Source organism: Ovis canadensis, chromosome 6, assembly GCF_042477335.2.
Source record: "Ovis canadensis isolate MfBH-ARS-UI-01 breed Bighorn chromosome 6, ARS-UI_OviCan_v2, whole genome shotgun sequence".
Taxonomy (NCBI): Eukaryota; Metazoa; Chordata; class Mammalia; order Artiodactyla; family Bovidae; genus Ovis; species Ovis canadensis.
The window spans coordinates 77,631,574-77,650,977 of NC_091250.1; the positions used below are offsets into that span (position 1 = coordinate 77,631,574).

The following is a 19,404-nucleotide window of genomic DNA, read 5'->3' on the forward strand; positions in this document are numbered from 1 at the left end:
TTTTCTTTAAAAAATTTATTTTCCTAATTTATTGAGATATAATTGACATATAACCTTATATAAGTGTAAGGAGTGCAATGTGTTGATTTTATACATTTATATATTGCAAAATCACCACCATCTAACTAACATCTCCATTCATCTTCTAATTACCATCTGTTTTAGGAAATTATATTTTAAAAATTCAAAACTTCAAAAAAGATTTAACTATGGCAAGACATAAACTGACATATGGCTTATGTAGAAAAATTGTTGACTATCATGGCAGAGACTTCTAGTTGCCTCCTAATATGTTTCTGCTCACTTTCTTAGATGCAGCCACTTGAATCTTGAATCATCTTTTCCTCCAGCTCAGACTATATTCCTCTGGCTGTCTTATTGTAGCTAAGTATGACCATGTGACTAGCTTTGGTTAATGAGAGCTAAGTAGAAATACGGTGGGCAACGTCTAGGAAAGAACTTCAAAGAGAAAGGGTTAATTTTTTCATGTTGGCTGGAATGTTGATAAAATGGCTAGAGCTTAAGCAGCCATTTTGGACTATGAGGAAGTACACTAAGGTTTACTATGCAGCAAGATAGAAGAAGTCTGGTCTTTGATGACTGTGCAGCTACCACAACAGTCTTGAACTATCTGGCTCCATTGGACTTTTTTTTTTCATATGAGAGAGAAATGTGTCTATCTTGTTTAATCCAGTTACTTTTTTTAACATCAAAAATATGCCATAAAATAACTTGCTTTGCATGATACACACTAGGGGGGCTAAGTGATAATTTGGAACCAACTAGCTTTTGAACTCATTGACTCATTCTTACCATATCACAGAATGCAAGAGTTGTGTCCAATTATGAGCTTTATTGAAGCAGATGGCACGGTGACATTCATGGTTTCTTTTATGAGCATTTCTGATTGTTCCCTGGCATGCAGCTCAAAAACAAGCTGTACCAGACTCATGAGCTAGAGCGCTAAGCTAGGAGTGGTGATCTACTTTCTGCCCCTCTCACTGGCTCCTTTCATAGTGCTCTTTCCTACTTTTTAAACTCCAGTGACACTGACTTTTCAGTCTTCGAACACATTAGCCTCATTCCTGCCTCAGAGCCTGGGCATGAGTTGTTCCGTTAGCCCTGGAATGCTCTTCTTCACTTGAAGGTATCTCTGGGTCATTTAAACTTCAGCTTAATCGTCCCTTCTTCCAAAAGACCTTCTTGGAGCAGCCATTACAATCCTGTCCCTTATCATATCACCCTGTTTTCTTCCTATCACTTTGTGAAATCATCTTTAATCATTCAACATTTAGCCATTTGTTAACTGACTTAGTGACTTTTCCCTTCTTACTCACTGGTCCCGTCAACCTGAACACTCATGGGAATCTTGCCTAATTAATCCACTATTCAGACACCATGCCTAGAACCAACTACATACTTGATGCATAATTATGGAATGAATGGACAAGAATGAAGTGACTCTAGAAAACAAACAGCCAAAGTTCTGCCATACTAAGAGCAGCTTTATTCTGCTTTCCATGCCTTGCTCACTATCATGGCACTTGGGGTGCACTGCCTCATCCCTCACATTTATGACATCCATATCCCATCGTTAAAAACAAAATCCTTAAGGATCTTGACCAATTCTGTTCACCTGCGCATCCTCCACTGCTTAACACAGAGTAACACACGTACCCTAGATGCTTAATACATATGTGCTCCGTATTGTAGGAAAAGGTGCTGTGCCTACAAAAAGCAATGCCAGCTTTCACAGCAACTCTAAAGAGAACTCTATGCCCATGTGTGTGCCCGTGTCCTGATCTGCCATTAGTCACATTGATGTCTCTGCTTCTCAGCATTTCTTCAAGACTTCTCTTTACAAAATGGGCTTGGAAGTGGCCACGTGGCCAGCTTCTTTAAGATCTGTGACAGTCTGCCTGTCTCATTCACTGTCAGGGCTCTGAGGATGGTGACCAATGGCACGTTTTATTGGATGGGATCCCAACTGTTGGTTGACTGAAGAACATTTGATAGAGTTTAGAGCAGTTGTTCTCCCCAGGCTACTTGGCTAAACCCAGTAATCTCGGATGAAACTCCTTTATATCAAAACACTGCCCCACCCTATCCACCAGGGCAGGTCTTGTGACCTATAAATTATTACATGCTATCTAGGTAATTAAAAGCTGAGAGATGAATAAGGACTATTTGAAACCAGGAAATTTCTCATATGTAAAGTAACTCACTGTGTTGGTAAAATGGGCAACAGCACAATTTAGGAAAATCTTATCACTAATGTGGTTGATTAATACCTTTCCTACAGGGGTGACAGTAAAGGGTTCAACAAAGATTTTTATTGTTTTTCAGAGAGACTTTACAAACCTCAATCAAGAGATCTGAAATTCTGTAAAACACATGCTCGTTTCTTAACTCCAATTTCCTTCAGTAGTTTTATAGATCCCTCAGGCCAGGGAGAGCAGAACCAGATGGCGCTTGGGAAGACTTTACAGCATGTGTCTGCGCGGCTGTGATGCACTGGAAAGCTCTGCCACTACTAACCTTCTGGTATTCGTCGTGATATGAAATGATCCTTGATGGAACTTGCTTTTTATTTTGTAATCTGGTGTACTAATCAGAGTGCCTAAAACATTTCCTTCTGAAACTTCAAGAAATAGTCAGTAACATCACTGAGACAAGTCAGAAAAAGCAGGCCAGCATATGTTTATATAACACAGCACTTCTCCCCAGGGTCTACCTTGCCCCATAAATTGTTGTACTGGTGTGAAAAAATACAAGTCAGGTCTGAAAAAAAAAAAAAAGTCCTCCCCTTAAATCACAACCATATTTGTGAGAGGAGGGGAAGACAGTGACATATTTAAAGTCACAGTCAAACTTGTCATGCTATTTTTTTCTTTCTTTTCCTTTTCTAAATAATTTCTTATTGTCTCATTCTCCACCTTTGCAGAATCCACTCTCCCCCTGCTGTGATGTCGTAATTCCTTCCTAATAGCTAAATATTTCAATATTTGTGGTACTGGAATGCTTGTTAATCATTATCATTTGAATCTTATTATGGGCAGAGATGTAGAATTACTGTAGTGGAAACAAAACTATAGGAAGGAATGTTTCCCAAATGGCAACACCCTGCCCACCAACTGAGAAGAGTCCTCTCTGGCCCTGGCTGGAGCGGCTCATGTCTGCCCTGAAGGCTCAGATATCTAGGGGATGGATTTCTGGTAAATTTCAAGCATGTAGAATGTGTTGAAGGAACGATGCCTGATTAGTGATACAGGCAGCTGAGCACAGCTGAAGATGGAAATATTATATGCAGATAATGGATGGCTTAGTTGACCAACCAGATGGAAGTAAGTACTTTGATTGGGGAACTGACATTTAAAGGCATTTATACTAACGGCCGGGAGAAAAATGTAGAGAAGTGAAAAGGCGAGAGAAAAAATGTTAAAGGGACAGAGAACAGTGTGTATAGTGGTAAAGGGGAAAGACTGGCTGCGTTCCAAAGGCAGTTCAGAGATAACTTACAAGCTGTGTGACCTTGAGAAAATTATTTAACCACTCTGTGTCAGTGAAATGTGTGACAGGAACTACCTTACAGTGTCGCGTTAAATGTTCTCAGTGTTAAGCGAGTGAAGATATGAAAAGTACTTGTGACAATGACTGACCCTCAGTAAATGAGGTCCTACTATCATCTGAGTGGCAACTGTACATTCTCTGATGATGTGGGTTGATTGGGTTTTCAATTACATATATATTATATATATATATATATTTAACGAGTGGGTATTAGACACGCTGATATTGCTAAGAGGACATGAGAAGTTGGGATACAAAGTGAGACAGAGTCTCTATATGCGTGTTGAGGGAGTTAGGTGGTGTTGAGAGGGGAGAATTAAAAATCTAGGCACTTTTAAAGAGAGATGGGAACGCTTTTATATCTAACAAACTAAAGGAAATTGATCAGGGCTCTGGGTATTCTGGGAAATAGCAGATATATCAGGGAAATCAATAGAATGCAAGGAAAACGGTTCCAAGGAGAAAAGAAAGCGTCCCTATCTGAGAGTAAGGAACAGGAATGGGCATTAAAGAGAAGGTATTTAGTTCCTCAGGATGTTAGAGCAACTGAAGGGATTTGAGAGGAAAACCTGGGGTGAATTCTCTGGGTGACTTGTATTGCTCTGCTTACTCCATAGGTTTGTGATATGGATTTAAATGCAACAGCCAAGGCCTGGGATCAAAACCAGTGCCTGGAGAATAAAATGGGTGCACAATAAATGCTAGTTCTCTTCCCTCCCCCTCCTCGTGAACAAGGATTTTCTTTAAACATATTGAGAGAAATGGCTCTGTCTCCAGATGGCTGAAAAGACACATCAAGAACACAGATTGGAAACAACTATAAAGCCCTGATCAGTGTATGAGTATGTGTCCAAGCTGAGTGTAGACGCCTGAGACCCATACCTGTAAGTGGTCTAACTTGTGTACAGTTAGTTGCCTAACGTGTATAATTCGCACCCTGTGCTCCAGTTAGTGCTAATTAGAGCAGAATAATCTGTGCTCTTCAACATGTATGTTTGTCTGAAGACAAAACACTGGAGAGAGGTCCACAGAGCACCCGAACCTTAGGAGCAGGAAGGAGCTTCACAGGCGCAGATGAGCGTGGCTCTGCCGAGCAGCGCTAGTGGCAGGGACTGTGGTTGGTTAAGAGAGGCCAGCATCCTGTTCTGCAGCCAGAAAATCTCTGGATGTCAGCACCAGGGTCTTATCTGAGCCGAGCTCTGTCTCTCTGTCAACTCTATGCCACTGTTTCTCGTGTGTTTGTTCAAAACATACAAGCATGGAAAAAAGGCAGTTTTACTTCGCAATCATTTACTGAACACTAATGGGGCACTCGACATCATTACGTCAGAGCAGATCAGTCAAGACAAGAAGGGGCAGTGGACGCGTGAGGAGGAGGGGGAGCACCGCAGCTGGGATGCGGAGGGTGGATGGAGGAAGGCCAGGACGCCGCCACGCCCACAGGGAGAGAAGCATGGAGGAGCCACGGCTGTCAGGAAACCAGAACACAGAGATCTCCTCATCCACCCAGATCCTTGAAATAGCAACGAGGGGGAGTCCCCTCAGAATTCCTCTGAATAAACAGGATCAGAGCAGCAGCATGGGGCAGTGGGTAAGGCAGCTGACCATGGGCCACACGGCGAAGTCTGTCCTCTGTCACTTCAGATTTGGGTATCAGACGAGGCACTTACTTAACTTCTCTAGGCCTCTGTGTTCTCATCTGTAAAATGGGTACGGTTACAGGTTTGCTGGGAGGATTTGGTGAGTTGAGGACAAGCACGTTCTAATGGTCGCGACCAACACGATGGCGCCTGCCTCAACTTCTTTTCCTGTCACTTCTCACATCCAATCTGTCAGCAAATCCTACAGGGTCTACCTTCAGATCAGCTTCAGACTCTGACCCCTTGCACCACGGCCGCCCTCCTGGCCCAAACCACCGTTACTTTTGGCCTAGGTTCTTGCAACAATCTCCTAGGTGGTTCATAACACCGTGGTCACAGTCCTGGTGCTACAGCACACGTCAAGATCATGACACCCCTCTCCCAAGCCCCTCAAGAGCCTGTGACTGGACCATGACTGAAAGCCACAAGGTATGGGAAACAATGGAGTCATGGTTCTCAGTTTCTCTTGCCTGCTGTGTTCTCTCCATAGCACTTATATCCATCTATATTTCACTTATTTTGTCTCCTTCCAGTAGAAACATTGAGAAGGGCATGGATTTTTATTTATTTTATTCACTAATGAATCCACAGTGCCTGACCCACAGTAGAATCTCAACAAATAGCTGCTGAATCGATAGAATAAATGCATATAAAATACTCAAAGCATTCAATAGACCTTATGTATTTTTAGCATTGTTCTTCCCAGATCTTAGCTGTCTTTTTGAAGAACTTTATTGTGTCAATTCCTTTTAAACCCCATAGTACCTCATCCTACAAAATACCACCTGAACCAGGATGGGGGGACTGGGGCTGCTGTTTTTAGTCTGCCTAACCATCTCTATTAATGCTTTACTATGCCGAATGGCCTTCCTATGCCTTTAAGACAACCCAAACATACACATGTATTTAATTATTTACTTTAGGGAGGAGCTGCCACCAAATCAAAACAGGAGAGATATGGAGTCCCAGGGGTAGGGTCCTTGGATTAGACACTCACGACCCTGTTGCTGGTGGTGACAGAAAGTTACCTTCATAGCACACCAGGAATCCTTTGGAACAGCATTATTATTTTCTGGAAAATGCCTGGGGTTGTGTTTCATTATACGGATTACGTAAAACATGTCAAGTCAGGGAATGCTAATATTTGTACTTATCCCCGTGTTATTTACAATACTATATTGCTACTTGCAATATACAAATAAAATATTTGTAATATACACTGTAATAGTATATTGCTGTGAAAGTTAAAGGACGAACAAGTAAGTTTTACTCAAGATAGTTGGCCAATGATATATGTGTGTGTGTATATATATGTGTGTGTGTATATATATGTGTGTGTGTATATATATATATACATACACAGAAGTATAACTCCTGGCACATAAATGAATTTTTCACATATATGCATTTGGCTACATTCTTGGTTGAAATATAGAATTTTAAGATTAAAAATGCAAATCTAAGGGTAGTTATTTCTTTTTGAAATTAACTGGATTGTAATAGAATTAGTGACTGTATACAATAAAAAGATTCAAAAGCAGAGTATTGCTATAACATTTTGGGTCCTAAAACCCTTGTGCTCAGGAAACCGTGAGCATAGACTCTCTCTCCCAGAGAATGTGAGTGGTGCTCTTCTCATCTTCCTTTTCTGGAGTGGCCGTGAAGCTCATTAACACACATATGCACACCAGGACACTCTGCAAGCACCAAGTACTACATAATTTTAAAGTATTACTCTTTCCTTTAAATACATTAAACAAATTTACATCTTGGACAATTTAGCCAAGCCAACAGCTGAATTAATCCATTCTTTCTATTTTCCATAGGGCATTAGCTATTTAAACATTGTATTCAAAGTATTAGTAGCAATAAAACAAGAAAAAGAAGCCCTGTTAGCACTTCCCACTGTATATGAAGTGAACAGAAATGTGATGGGGTACTGACATTCATTTCACTTGGAATTAAACACAGCATCACCGCAAATCTCAAGAGAAGATATTAAGTTTTGTGTTTGGGTAATACCAGGAATTCTATAGGCAAGGGTAGAATTATATTTGGTTGGCTAAAAGCCAGTCAAACTTCACACTTGTCCTAGAAGTAGGTGGTCAAAAACTCTGTTCTTGTCTTCAAAGCGACTGGCTACAGCTGCTCAAACTATCTCGATTTCAAAATCTTTTGTGTCATTCATTCTGAAAATAAAACATTCAGACATGAGGTAAAATGAGGTCTAATGAAAAAGGTATTAAGTTAGAATCGACCTTGGGGAAAAGCCGGTCCAATCAGACAGTGCACATCAAATAAAAACAGAGTAGGATTGGAATTTCCAGGTGGCATAAGTGGATATATGCAAGCTTTGATTTTATTCCTTCAAGAAAAAAGGATGCAAATCAAGGGAAGGAGACATATTCACAGTTTTCTTTCTGTTCTCCTTAAAATACATGCTTAAGTTCACAGTCCACGTTTCAGAAGAAGCCTTCCCTTTGGTGGAAGGAAGTACATACTCCTCAATACGTCTGGTTTTGCTGTAATAGTATATAAAGCCTCTCTCTAATAAATTTAGCCACAAATTTTTTTTAATGTGTCTGCATTCTGCTAATTTATAAAAAGCAGGATGCTGTCAGATAAAATTTCATGAAAATGATCTATAAACCAGACTGTCAAAAGTGAAAGGTACTCAGGCAGTACTTAGGGAAACAAATAATAGAAGCCCCTGGAAAGGTTTCCTGTGACTGCGGGAAAACAATGTGCTGTAACGGAGCTCACGTTACCACGATTTGCAAGTTACTGTGAGGTCACAGGAAATCCTGAAATGTTTTCCACATTTTCTTTTATACATTTTATGTCAAATTTCCTGCAATTGAAATAATACACTCTCCTACTGCTGGAATCCCTTCTGTACGAAAGGCGATCTTATGACACTCCCCCACGAACACCTAATAACTCAGTTCCTACCAGTATAATGAGAAAGTGACAGATGGAATTGAAAGTGGACCATGATAAGGCTAAAATGTCAGATAGCCTAACTCTTTCAAAATGAAAACCAAACTGATGTCATTAAGACAACTCTAAAAGTGCATTTAATACAGGACAGTAGCCTTTTTCTTTAGAATGAAAGATAACAGAAGAAAAGACAGACTGTCCCAAGACATAAACTCACCATTTCCCCAAATCTCTTATTCAAAAAGTATGTGTGGATTGATGGTCTAATTTTAAAATGGCATCTTCTGTAGGGATAGTCTTAACAGGATTCAAGCTCCTGACAACCATATTTTATTATCCCAGCAATGCTTATGAAAGGGTAAGTCAGATTTAAGTAAAATGTCCAAGTTTAAAATATTCTCTCAATTTTTATCACTCACAACTGTGGAGTTTAAAAATAGCTTTTTCAATTGGTCAATGCTGTTTTAATATAAACCCAAGCCAAGCAATTAAGGCTCATTAATGAATGACAATTTTTATGGTTTGCCAGATTATCTGTTATTAGGATACATTACCTCTCCTGACATATCAGGGGCCATTGGAACAGCAGGCCACAAAGATGAGTAGATTCCAAAAAACACCACCCAGAGTGCGATGCTGCCCCAGATGGCTATGTGGCTGAACTGTGGAGGGAGGGAATCTGTGTCAGAGACTTGCAGGTGGACAGAGGATTCACACACTGATGAAGCTTTCACAAATTTCCTTATTATTATTATTATTTTTACTGTATCCATAAATGTTATCTATGGCACTTATTAACTAAATATTTGCATGTTTTAACTGGATCTTGCATGAAATACATCTCTTCTATGATGATATAATACCTGTGGTATGTTCCTTTCCCACCTCCTTTGGTGGGTCTCACTTTTCACTCTTATCAGTTTTATCTGCTACCATCTTTAAGCCTCCCTAGTTTTTGTCTGTATGCTCTGCCTGAAAGATGCTGACACTTGTGCAAATATTAATCTCTGTGCTAAGGACTGTCAAATCCAAATTTATTGTGCCCACCTTTCCCTTGAACATCTAACTTTCTTTTTGTTGACTGTGTCTCTTTACCTGGACATGACTGTACTTCAACACTAATGTATCTAAAATGGAACTTCTTTTATTCAGGCTGGAAATCTGCAAGTGTCTGAGGACAAATCTTCCACTAATATTAGCGGTCTTCAGAATCATTTTCCAATGGCTTTTCCAATGAGCATGTCTTGTGACATACTCTACCATGAAAAGATTCCTAGTCAATAGGTTTGAAGGCCTCCCACTTTCAGGCGTATTTACAATGTACAACCATATATTAAGGGCTCTGAGAAGTCTTGTGATACATACGCTTATTTTTTACTCAGTGTTTCCAAACTAGAGTCCCCCGTTTTCCTCCCTCCAGTCCCGAACCCCCATAGAATCACCTGTGGAACTGGAGTAAGGGGACACATCAAGTTATAACGAAAAAACAACAAATATTAATGATAATGTGTAAATAAATGTGATATTCCTTGGTTGTGACGGAAGATCCTCTTACCCAGGTCCAATATGATGTCTCCAATCCAGCTTTCAAGCACACAGTTATCACCACAAACTAGAACAGAAGGGAGACGTTATTTTACTTCACAAATATGATAGTTCATAAAATGGGCTGGTAGATTATTCACAGCTGGACTTGTATGTCCAACCAGCAAAGAAATGAATGAGTTAGCTGATGGCTGAACATAGACTGTGGCCGGCCGGAACTGCCATGCACAGCCTTACATTCCTGCCTCTTTTCCCTGCCTTCTCCTCATCGTCGTTGTCCGACAGCCCAGCCATAAGCCTTCTGAGCATGGGCCTGCCTGCTTCTCATAAAATTCATGAGTAGTGATCTACAATTGTCTAAGGTATACAGTAATCTTGGGTTCTTGAGATTGCTTTAAGTTTATTTTACATCATCTGTAGTAAAAGACTTCATTTTCTAAATTTTAAAGATGAATTATAAAAGTCATATAACTGGATATTTAGAAATCTTAACACTTATTCTGTAACTTGACTTATTAGAAACTCTGCGGAGTAGCATGTAGGAGCGTGTTTACATCTCCACGCTGTATACATCCACTGTCATCAGTGGCCATGCTATTAATCCTAAAGCAGGGGACCCAGATTTAATGAACTGCCCTGTGTCCTCCATAGGAGAGCATAACGTTTAAATGGAGTCAGACCATGTGTGCTCAAGACTCCATCACTTATTGGCTGTTCTGATAAGGAACAAGGCAGGTTACTTGAGCTCTCTGGGTCTCATCTCCTTCATCTATAAACTGGGATCTGATAAAACTTATCACTTTATAGGTAAAATACCAAGAATGGTGCTTAGCATTGCAGCATTATCTATGATTATCTATTTGTGATAAAAATAACATACTGAATGCTGCTAGTAGTCAAAGGAAATCAGGGCACTTCCAATAGTTTGCCAGGATGGAATTGCGGTGCTTGCCTAGCACTGGTGATTAGTGAGTGCTTAAGTGCACAGTTCTATTTTTGCTTACTGTAGGGTTTATACGCAGTATAGATGCTGCCCACTGGGTCATAAAGTCAGGATAAAGTGAAGCACTTGGGCTTTCTCAGCAGGATATCTAATAGCAATTCAGGATAAAGAGCTGTAGAAATAAAACATTTACTAAAATTTAAATATTTAATTTAGACTACATAAAAAAATTCCAAAATAAGAGAGAGATTTTGACACAAAATGAAGGAAATACTCCCTATTAAGACTTGGATACTTTAAAATGTCTCTGAGACATCCAATGACATCTACTGATTTATATCTAAACTTAGTCCATCAAGTATTATTTGTTTTACACTCATGTTGTACGAGAACAAACCACTAGGCTCCCAAGTATGTTTTTCCTTTTTTTTTTTTTTTCTTTCTTTTACTACTTGAGTGGATTGATGTCAATGGAAAGGAGAGCCTGGATTTGCCAAAACCTTTATCTCTCTGTTACTCAGTAGTCTTAACTTCCTATTAATCAGTTATTTAAGCATCACATTATAGTTTTTCTACCAACGGAATCAGCTGTATCAATGCCCGCTTAATATTTAGGACAGCACACGGTCCCCACTTGTGAAGCCGTGGACGGGGACACAGGAGAGGAGAGGACACTGGCTTGAGAATTCAGAGTTGAAGGCTGGAGGGCACATCTTTTGGAGACTAACTATATGACCTTCAGCATTAGTATCCCAGTGGAGCTTTTGACTTTAGATGAAAAAATGGTTGTAAAACATTTTTTAGCTCTTGAATGGCAGGGTGGGACTCACACTCATCTGTGCATCCCTCACAAGCATTTATACAGTGATTTTATACAGTGGAGTCCATGTCTTGTGTGGCTTAAATATCTCAAAAAAATGGAGATTTTTTATTTTTAATTTTTTTGGCATTTTATTTTTAATGAGACTCTAGAATAATTAGCTATTAAACACCCAAGTCTAGTATGGTAGTATTTGCCATGAATTTAGGAAAGCAAGGAAATATGAACAAGGGCAATAAAACAAACCTGAGGAAAAAGGGACAAGGGAGACAAAAAGGGAAAGTGAGGCAATAAGAGTGAAGAAGGAATACTGAAAATAAGAACAACCAAAGGCCTATATAGTCAGTGAACCTAAATGACATTTTTATAACCTAATATAAGATAATCTCTTAGCAGTCAAAACACCTTTTTAAAAGGGATGTGCAAACAACCCTTAAATACAGAAATGCACACATTTGAATTTGAAAATAAAATGAGCTCGTATGAAGTAATTCAATTTCATATGCAAACGAGGCAAATGTGCCGCACTCACTGTGTAAACAAAGTTTCCCAACAGCAGGTAATCAGAAGTCTTCCCATTTTCAAATACAGTGCCTACATGAAAAGAAGAGAGGTTTGTGGGGAAAGGAAATAAATTCAGAATCCATTCAAAGATTCATCAATTTAGGAGTGTTGAACAAAAGGAGAAGAACCAGGGGTTACACAATGGAGCCACTGGAGTGAGTTGCCATTTCCTTTTCCAGGGGATCTTCCCGACCCAGGGATTGAACCCGGGTCTCCCGCATTGTAGGCAGATGCTTTACCGTCTGAGCCACCAGGGAAGTCACATATGAGGGAAATCCCGCTTCACAGAGACATGGAGTTATAAAGGAGAGAAGTATTTGATAACCTTTTCTAGTAACTGTGGCTATTCCCTGATACTACTTAAAAACTCAAGTCATTTCTTAAAGATGTGGAGATAGTTTCCTAAAGGTTAGTTGCAGTGGAATCTGAAACTGTTCTGCTGGTGAACACGCTGCAGCACATGCAGAACTAGTAAAGATATACCGCTGTACACACGAAACTTACACAGTGCTCTAAACCCATGTTACAAGAAAAAATACTCCTAACATCCCTACTCCCATACTCTTGCCTGAAGAATCCCACGGACAGAGAAGCTTGGTGGCCTACAGTCCATAGCGTCACAGAGTCAGACATGACTAAAGCGACTTGACACACAACCTCAAAAAAAATTCATTGGAAAAATTCATTCTGAATGGATCTTTTACTTATGCATGATTCTGTAACCTCATGGATGTAGTTGGTTCAGCTGATAACTCAAACAATCCCCCAGACACTCTAGTGGATAAAGCTGCTGCTTGTTGATGTACGGCTGAAGTACTTTATGCATACTTCCTATTTTGTCATGCAGAATATTAGCAAGATATGTATCAAGTTTCAGGATTTAATAAAAGTATTAGGTTTACAGCTTCTTCAAGGGTATTCTTAAGGGAAACATTTTTTTTTTTTAAATGTGGGTGTGTGGTAGTGAAGAATATAATGATTTCTAGTACAATTGTACCACTGTTTGCCCACTGCTGCTTTTGCAGCAGCAATGAAAAAGACAAATAATGTCTTCATAATATAAAAAATTAGAAACTATGAAATTTTGACCTCATTCATAGACCTCAAAAGGTCTTGAGTATTCTCAGGTTGTCTATAGACCATACTTTGAGAAACACTGAAGCAAGTGAATGAATGTTTAGCCATACATTATACAACTATTTCTATCTCTTCTGTATCTCATCCTTTCAAAAGGGCAAAAAAAGTAGAATGTTAAAACACAATTTATGCTATATGTCATTTATCTCTTGAAAAGAGGAAGCACGTGTTCTCTGGACTTGGCTAGGTTTGGGTTCCCCAGGCAGCACCCCTTGTGAATTTCTTCTTCTGAGGCTGGAGGGCTTGGCAGTTCCCCAGACAAATGCAGAGAGAATCCTAGGATCTGTTTTTCTGGGGCTGGAATTAGTTGGGAATTCCTTTTAAACTTCTCATTGCTAATGTGTTTTGAAATGGTAAGGTGTTTTGGATGCTGTCTGCTTTGTGCTACTTTAAATTTTTTTTTTCTAATTTAGAGTACCTAAATAGCTTCAGTGATGGACATTGCTAGTTTTTCATGCCTACACTGATTTTGCATTAGGAAAATAAATTACCTAGAAAACTTACTTAAGTCCTATATTGTACCCTGGATTTCAACACCCCATGGCTCCGCAAAGTGGGAGGAATCCAAATGTTCATCAATGAATGAATGAATAAACAAAATGTGGTCTATCCATACAATGAAATAGTATTCACCCATAAAAAGGAATGAAGTCCTGATTTACGCCACAATAAGGATCACTTAAATTCTTGTATCACGACTCCATTTTTATGAAATGCCCAGAATAGGCAAATCCACAGAGATAAAAATCAGTGGTTGCCAGGGGCTGGGGGAGAGGGATAGAAAAATGAGGAGTGACTGCTCACGCATAAGAGGTGATGAAACTGTTCTGGCATCAGAGAGTGGGGGCACTGGCACAGTTCTGTGACTATAGTAGAAACACTGAATCATATAATTTAAAAGAGTGAATTTTATGGTATGTAAATTTTATCTAAAAAATGCTATTATAATTCTCCTGGCCCACTGGGTCAATATTTTATATTTAATTAGATTTTACTACAGCTATTTCCAGGGTCTAGTAATGAGAATCTATTCACTTTGTACTGGCAGAGCCGTGAATGTAGGAAGGAGATGAAAATCTCCGAGCAGGACACGAAGCTACTGCCTTATCTGTGATACGCATTCCCTGACTCAGGCCACAGGTTCTCACGAAGGCGTCTGTGATGGACTGGGTGCCCACAGTGAGCCAGGAGCTGTTCTAGGCACTATAGGAAACAACAGTGAACTTAACAGACAGTGCCCTGCCCTTCTGGAGCTTTGGTTCTAACAGAGGAGGATGGTAATTAAAAAAAAAAAAAAAAGAAAAGCAAATATATCACACCCACTAGGCAAGCACCAAGAAGATACAAGAGGACAGGGAGAGAAGGTCAGGGGCAGAGGGCGTGGGGTTGGAGGGTCTCTGAGGCAGGGCGATCCGGGAGTGTTTCTCCAAGCACAGACCTGAGGGTGGGTGGAGGGAGCAGCTGGGACACCTGGTGAAGACGAGGAACAGCGTATGGATGGCCTGTGGGCTGGAGCACAGCGAGGGTGGGAGCTGGCCGGGGTGGCAGAGGTGGGGCGGAAGGAGAGTCAGGTGGGGTTGGCCAAGGCTGGGGCTGTGGATTTGGTTCTAAATGTGATTGAGTCTGTGGGGTTCTGAGGAGGGAGGCACCTGGTCTGATTTACGTTTTAAGAGGATGCCTCTGGCAGCTTGGAGAGGAGACTGTTGGTGGGACAGAAGAGCTGGCCCTGCATCTTATGGGCCAGTGTTAACTCAGCCACGAGGACAGCTAGTACCTCTGAAGGGCACGCAGACCTAGGGTGGCCTGTGTGTCTCGTTTGAGGTACATGTCTGTGAGCTGAATGTTCAGCCGTCTTCCTCTGGATCCCAGGGCAAGGTCTGCTCCGGACATAGCAACGCCAACTTAAGCATCCCAGGGACCTCTTCTCTAAAGTGACTACTTAATCATTTTTATGTGTATAGGAAATTCACCATGATCCCATCTCTCAAAACTGACACAATAACATCACCCCCTCAAAACAAGCAGAGATAAAAGCTTACACTCAAAGACGAACATAAAAACATACTGAAAATCTCATTCAAAGCTGCAGCTCAAGTACTTTAAAATACTAGCATGTCTGATTAGGTTCAGTATAAAGAGCTGATACAAGTCTCACAGGTATAATAAGTAGACCACATAAAATATCAGCACTATTGTCTTCTAACTATACATCAACAGAGGGGAAAAAAAATCCTAAAATTTCACTCTCTGCAAGTTTGAAAAACACAAGAAGTAGAGAAGAAAGGCTTTGCATATATTAAATCACTTTGCTCCCAAAGGAATAGTAAAAATCTTTAAAGTTGTACAACTTTTAGATGCATGTATTTAGGTTAAGGAAAAAAATATCATAAAATGAAACACCACTATAATTTTTAACATACATTGACAATGAATTATTTTTCTAAAAAAGTAAAAAGTCACCTCTTAGCATTCATATCCTTCCTACTTACCATATTGAAGGGCTTTTAGTGGAAACCAAAACAGAATAACTGAGTGGAAGAGGCCATTTAAACAATGAACCCAGAAAACCTGAGGGAAAACAAAAATCCATGAGAACCATTTGCGATAAACTAGCTCTGTGAACTCTGACCTTTCTTTTTATCTGTGAGCTAGATTCACAAAACGTGTTTCTGTCGGGCCACCACTGTGAATTAATAGAACTGACAGACACTTTCTGCCTCTTAGACCTTCATGGGTCATTTATTTATTTTTATGTTTCTCTAAATGTTTTTTCAGCTTCACTGAAATTTTTTCTACTTTCTAAAAACCAAGGATTAAAAGTTTAAATTTCTGCCTGAAAAAGAAAATAAAATTTAAAATTACTGTTAGATCATGAAATTCTTTAAGTGGGACTATTTTCATAATTCCAGACGAACAGACTTTTGAAAAGATTGTAATTTGGTGAGATCCCTACTTTTTCTTTTCCATGTGCAATAAAAGTGTAAACTTTTAAATGGTAAGGATATAGTGCATTCTCTTTTTCCATATACACCCACACGCACAACACTAAAAATAACAAGTGTAACATTTAAATTGCACAGTTCCTCAAAGCAAAGCCCTTTTACCAGGACTGATGTTATAAAAGACTTTCACAATTTGAAAACACCTGTCAACATCAAACTTCATACAATTATAATATCATTTAATAGTTATTGCTTTCTCATCTATTGTATTTTATTAGCAAGAAAGCAAGAATCACTGGTCTTTCCTTTGTAACATGGATGTAAAAGATTAAGTTATAGAAAAACTGTTTAGAACTCTTACAGCCCTTTGAAGGGTTGCAGTTTTGTCATTCAGAAGTGCTTCTTGCAAACAAAATGTATGCTAAATAAAACTGGCATGTATTAAAATAGTTTTAAGCTGTTCAAACAACAGAAATTAAGTTGCCTGCCTCCCAAAATTTTCCACTGTGATCTCAACCTCCTTTGTTAGTTCACCCAGCCACACTGGACTGTATGATCCAATTTACGCTCCAATACATTACACATTTGAACTTATGTTACTCATTAACCTTTGTCTCTTCTCTTCACTATGTCATTACTGCAAGTTTTTATTTGACAGAAAGCACAGGTGGGTGCAAGAAAAATTAGTTCTACTTTTCCATTTTCCTGACCGATACTTATTGTCACATGTTAATCCTTTAACCCCTGTCACGACCTCAGCACCTCCGACCCTTTTTACCATAACAAACGTAATCGTCATCATTCAGGGCAACAATGCTTCTACACTGGGGACCTGGAGCAACTGCTGTGTATACAACTGTGCATTCTGTAACCATTTGTTCCTGAATTTTAAAATGTTTATATGGGATTTATTCAAACAATTTTCACTGAAATCATTAGAAAAATCCATAAACCCCTATAAAAATTGCTGGCAGCTTGTGTATCTATAAATATTTAAATGAATATAGAAGTTGTATACTCTATTTGGATTGATATGGTAACTTTTCTAAATGCCAGGGCTTTGTAGACTATGAGATACTTTGCATGCAAGAACAGCAAAAAATACAAGGAAGGCTGCTCTTACTTTAAAACGATATATGACCAGTTACACTTTCTTACTGGCCACAAAACTTTCCAAGTTGCCATATACAAAGGGTACAAAACGATGTGACTTTCTAGGAATGGTTTTGGGTAATCCTGTGACGATCGGTTTATAAGCAACAGGAGCAAGGTCAAGGCAGTGGCTGGGAAGCTAACTCTCAAGAGACACCATAGAGCCTCAGCAATGGGAGACGGGGATGTGTGGCTGAGGCTGATGTAACTCTGGGCTGGTGAGGGTTATTGTTAGCCTGCCAGAAAGTCTGGAACCTTCCTAGCTCTCAGATTACATTTTCAAGGAAACAAGAGCTCATGGTCCATTGTATCTGCCCCAATTGTGGCTTTCTGTCACTTGAAAATACTCACCATAGGTAATGAAAAACTTTTTAGCAAGGCAGTAGAATTTAATACAAATTGGACATCAAAGGTAAATTTTTAAAAAAGCAAAAAATAAAACATTAAGAAATTAAAGCACAGACATTGCATATTATAAATAGCAACAGTTTTAAAAGACCACTAAAATACTTTATAGAACCAGTGGGTTCTATAAAAATCCACTTATTCTCCACTCTACAAAAAACCCTGTAGTTTTTTTACTTTTATTTTTAATTTAACCAAATTCAGTTATATCATCCCTCAAGTTGCATGCATCTGCACACTGGGACATGTATGCACAGTGCATTCATGAAGACCTCATCTCAGAAGATGAATAACATCCTGGCAATAAACTTAACACCATCATTTACTGTATGAGGTTAGAGGCGTTGACACACCTGTCTCACTCTATTCCCCTGGTATACAGAGAACAAATGTCATTTGACAGTTTTATGAAATAATAAAATTTAAAATATCCTACATTAGTTTCCTAAATTCAAAACACCAAATTAAGGTTACATATAATTATTGGTAACATAACATGCATGACATAACCAACATGTATCATAATAAATGAGAAAAAATTCTGTGAAGGTGTATTTGATACTTTTATTATAGTTTCAAAATTAAATCTACCTTGACTGTTAAAAAACTTATAAAAACAAACAAACAAAACTCCTCAGTTACACTGGATAGAAACCTGAATTACTAACAAACACTAGTGGAAACACTTTCGAATACATAATTGCAGGAAAGTGAACCATGCAGGAAATAGGTATTTTTGTTGCTGGGATGAAGAAATACTGTGGATCACAAAGATGACAAAAGTCTGTGGCTTGCTATATAGGCTATAAACCCGGAATATGATTTTAGATAAAATGTTGGATATTTTATCTTATATTAAGTTTTGTGGCTTAGTAGTGATTGTAAATAATGATTATTATTGGTAAACGAGTTATCTACCAGAGATGGTATTTTTAATGCTTAATATAATCTAATATTTCAATGAAGATAAAGTTATTTCATAAAACAGAAAATGAGTAAAGAATGATATATCATCCCTCATCACTTTGTATGTGTAAATTCTGTCCATGCCAGTCCTGGATGACTGACTTCTGAGAAGAGGGAGCATTTCCCCACAAAACTGCAAAAACAGAAAGTCAGAGGGCCACTCCCTCTGCCTGCCAGGCCCACTTTACTGCTGCCTGGCAAACTCCAGTGAATTGTGGTTACAGTTTAAACTCACAGCAAAACCAAACACCTTCTCAGGTCATATCAGAACCCTAAGCAAATCTGGCCTGCCACGGTCAGGACCCTGGAGTTTCCTTGGCTTTAGAAGACCGATGCCCCAAGCAACTGGAGCAAAAAAGCAAGTCCTGCCCGGGCACTGGTTCCTACCTTGGTGTTGAAGTCCAGGGCATTCTGAGATGTTTTGTATAATTCAGGATACTTCAACATATTCTCCTTTCTGCATGATCTCTCAAATATTCCCAGAGTTAAGGGAGGCATTGCTGTAAACATCTAAGGTACACAAACTAGTCATTATACCAGGTAGCCAAACACAGGGTGAACTTCTATCTCAAAGTATTCAATAGAACAGGAGTAATTAAAAGTCCTAAACTTACCACATTATAAAGACCTATGCACCATCTCTCAAAGAGGATCTGTCCAGAAAAGCCATTCACGAAGGCAAACCAGATCTAGGAAGAAAACAATCCAAACCTCCCAAATTAGAATGCAGAAACCATAAACTAAATGTTTAAAATCTGCTGTTATTCAACTAGTGCATAA

At 39.2% G+C, this 19,404-nt stretch overlaps 1 protein-coding gene across 9 annotated transcripts in view; it reads right to left on the reverse strand.

Moving 5' to 3' along the window:
* ATP8A1 (ATPase phospholipid transporting 8A1) overlaps positions 1–19,404 on the reverse strand; it is a 228,163-nt gene that overhangs the window by 23,427 nt on the left and 185,332 nt on the right. For 6 of the 9 annotated variants that reach the window (XM_069594047.1, XM_069594044.1, XM_069594046.1 and 3 more), the window contains 6 exons: positions 19,239–19,313; positions 19,012–19,134; positions 15,649–15,727; positions 11,991–12,052; positions 9,706–9,762; positions 8,705–8,812 (listed from right to left, as the gene is read on the reverse strand). In XM_069594047.1, coding sequence (XP_069450148.1) covers positions 8,705–8,812; positions 9,706–9,762; positions 11,991–12,052; positions 15,649–15,727; positions 19,012–19,134; positions 19,239–19,313 — 504 coding nt within the window. Of the gene's footprint in view, positions 1–4,839; positions 5,270–8,704; positions 8,813–9,705; positions 9,763–11,990; positions 12,053–15,648; positions 15,728–19,011; positions 19,135–19,238; positions 19,314–19,404 lie in introns of those variants that run through there. The other 3 variants (XM_069594049.1, XM_069594048.1, XM_069594050.1) reach the window with 1 other exon arrangement.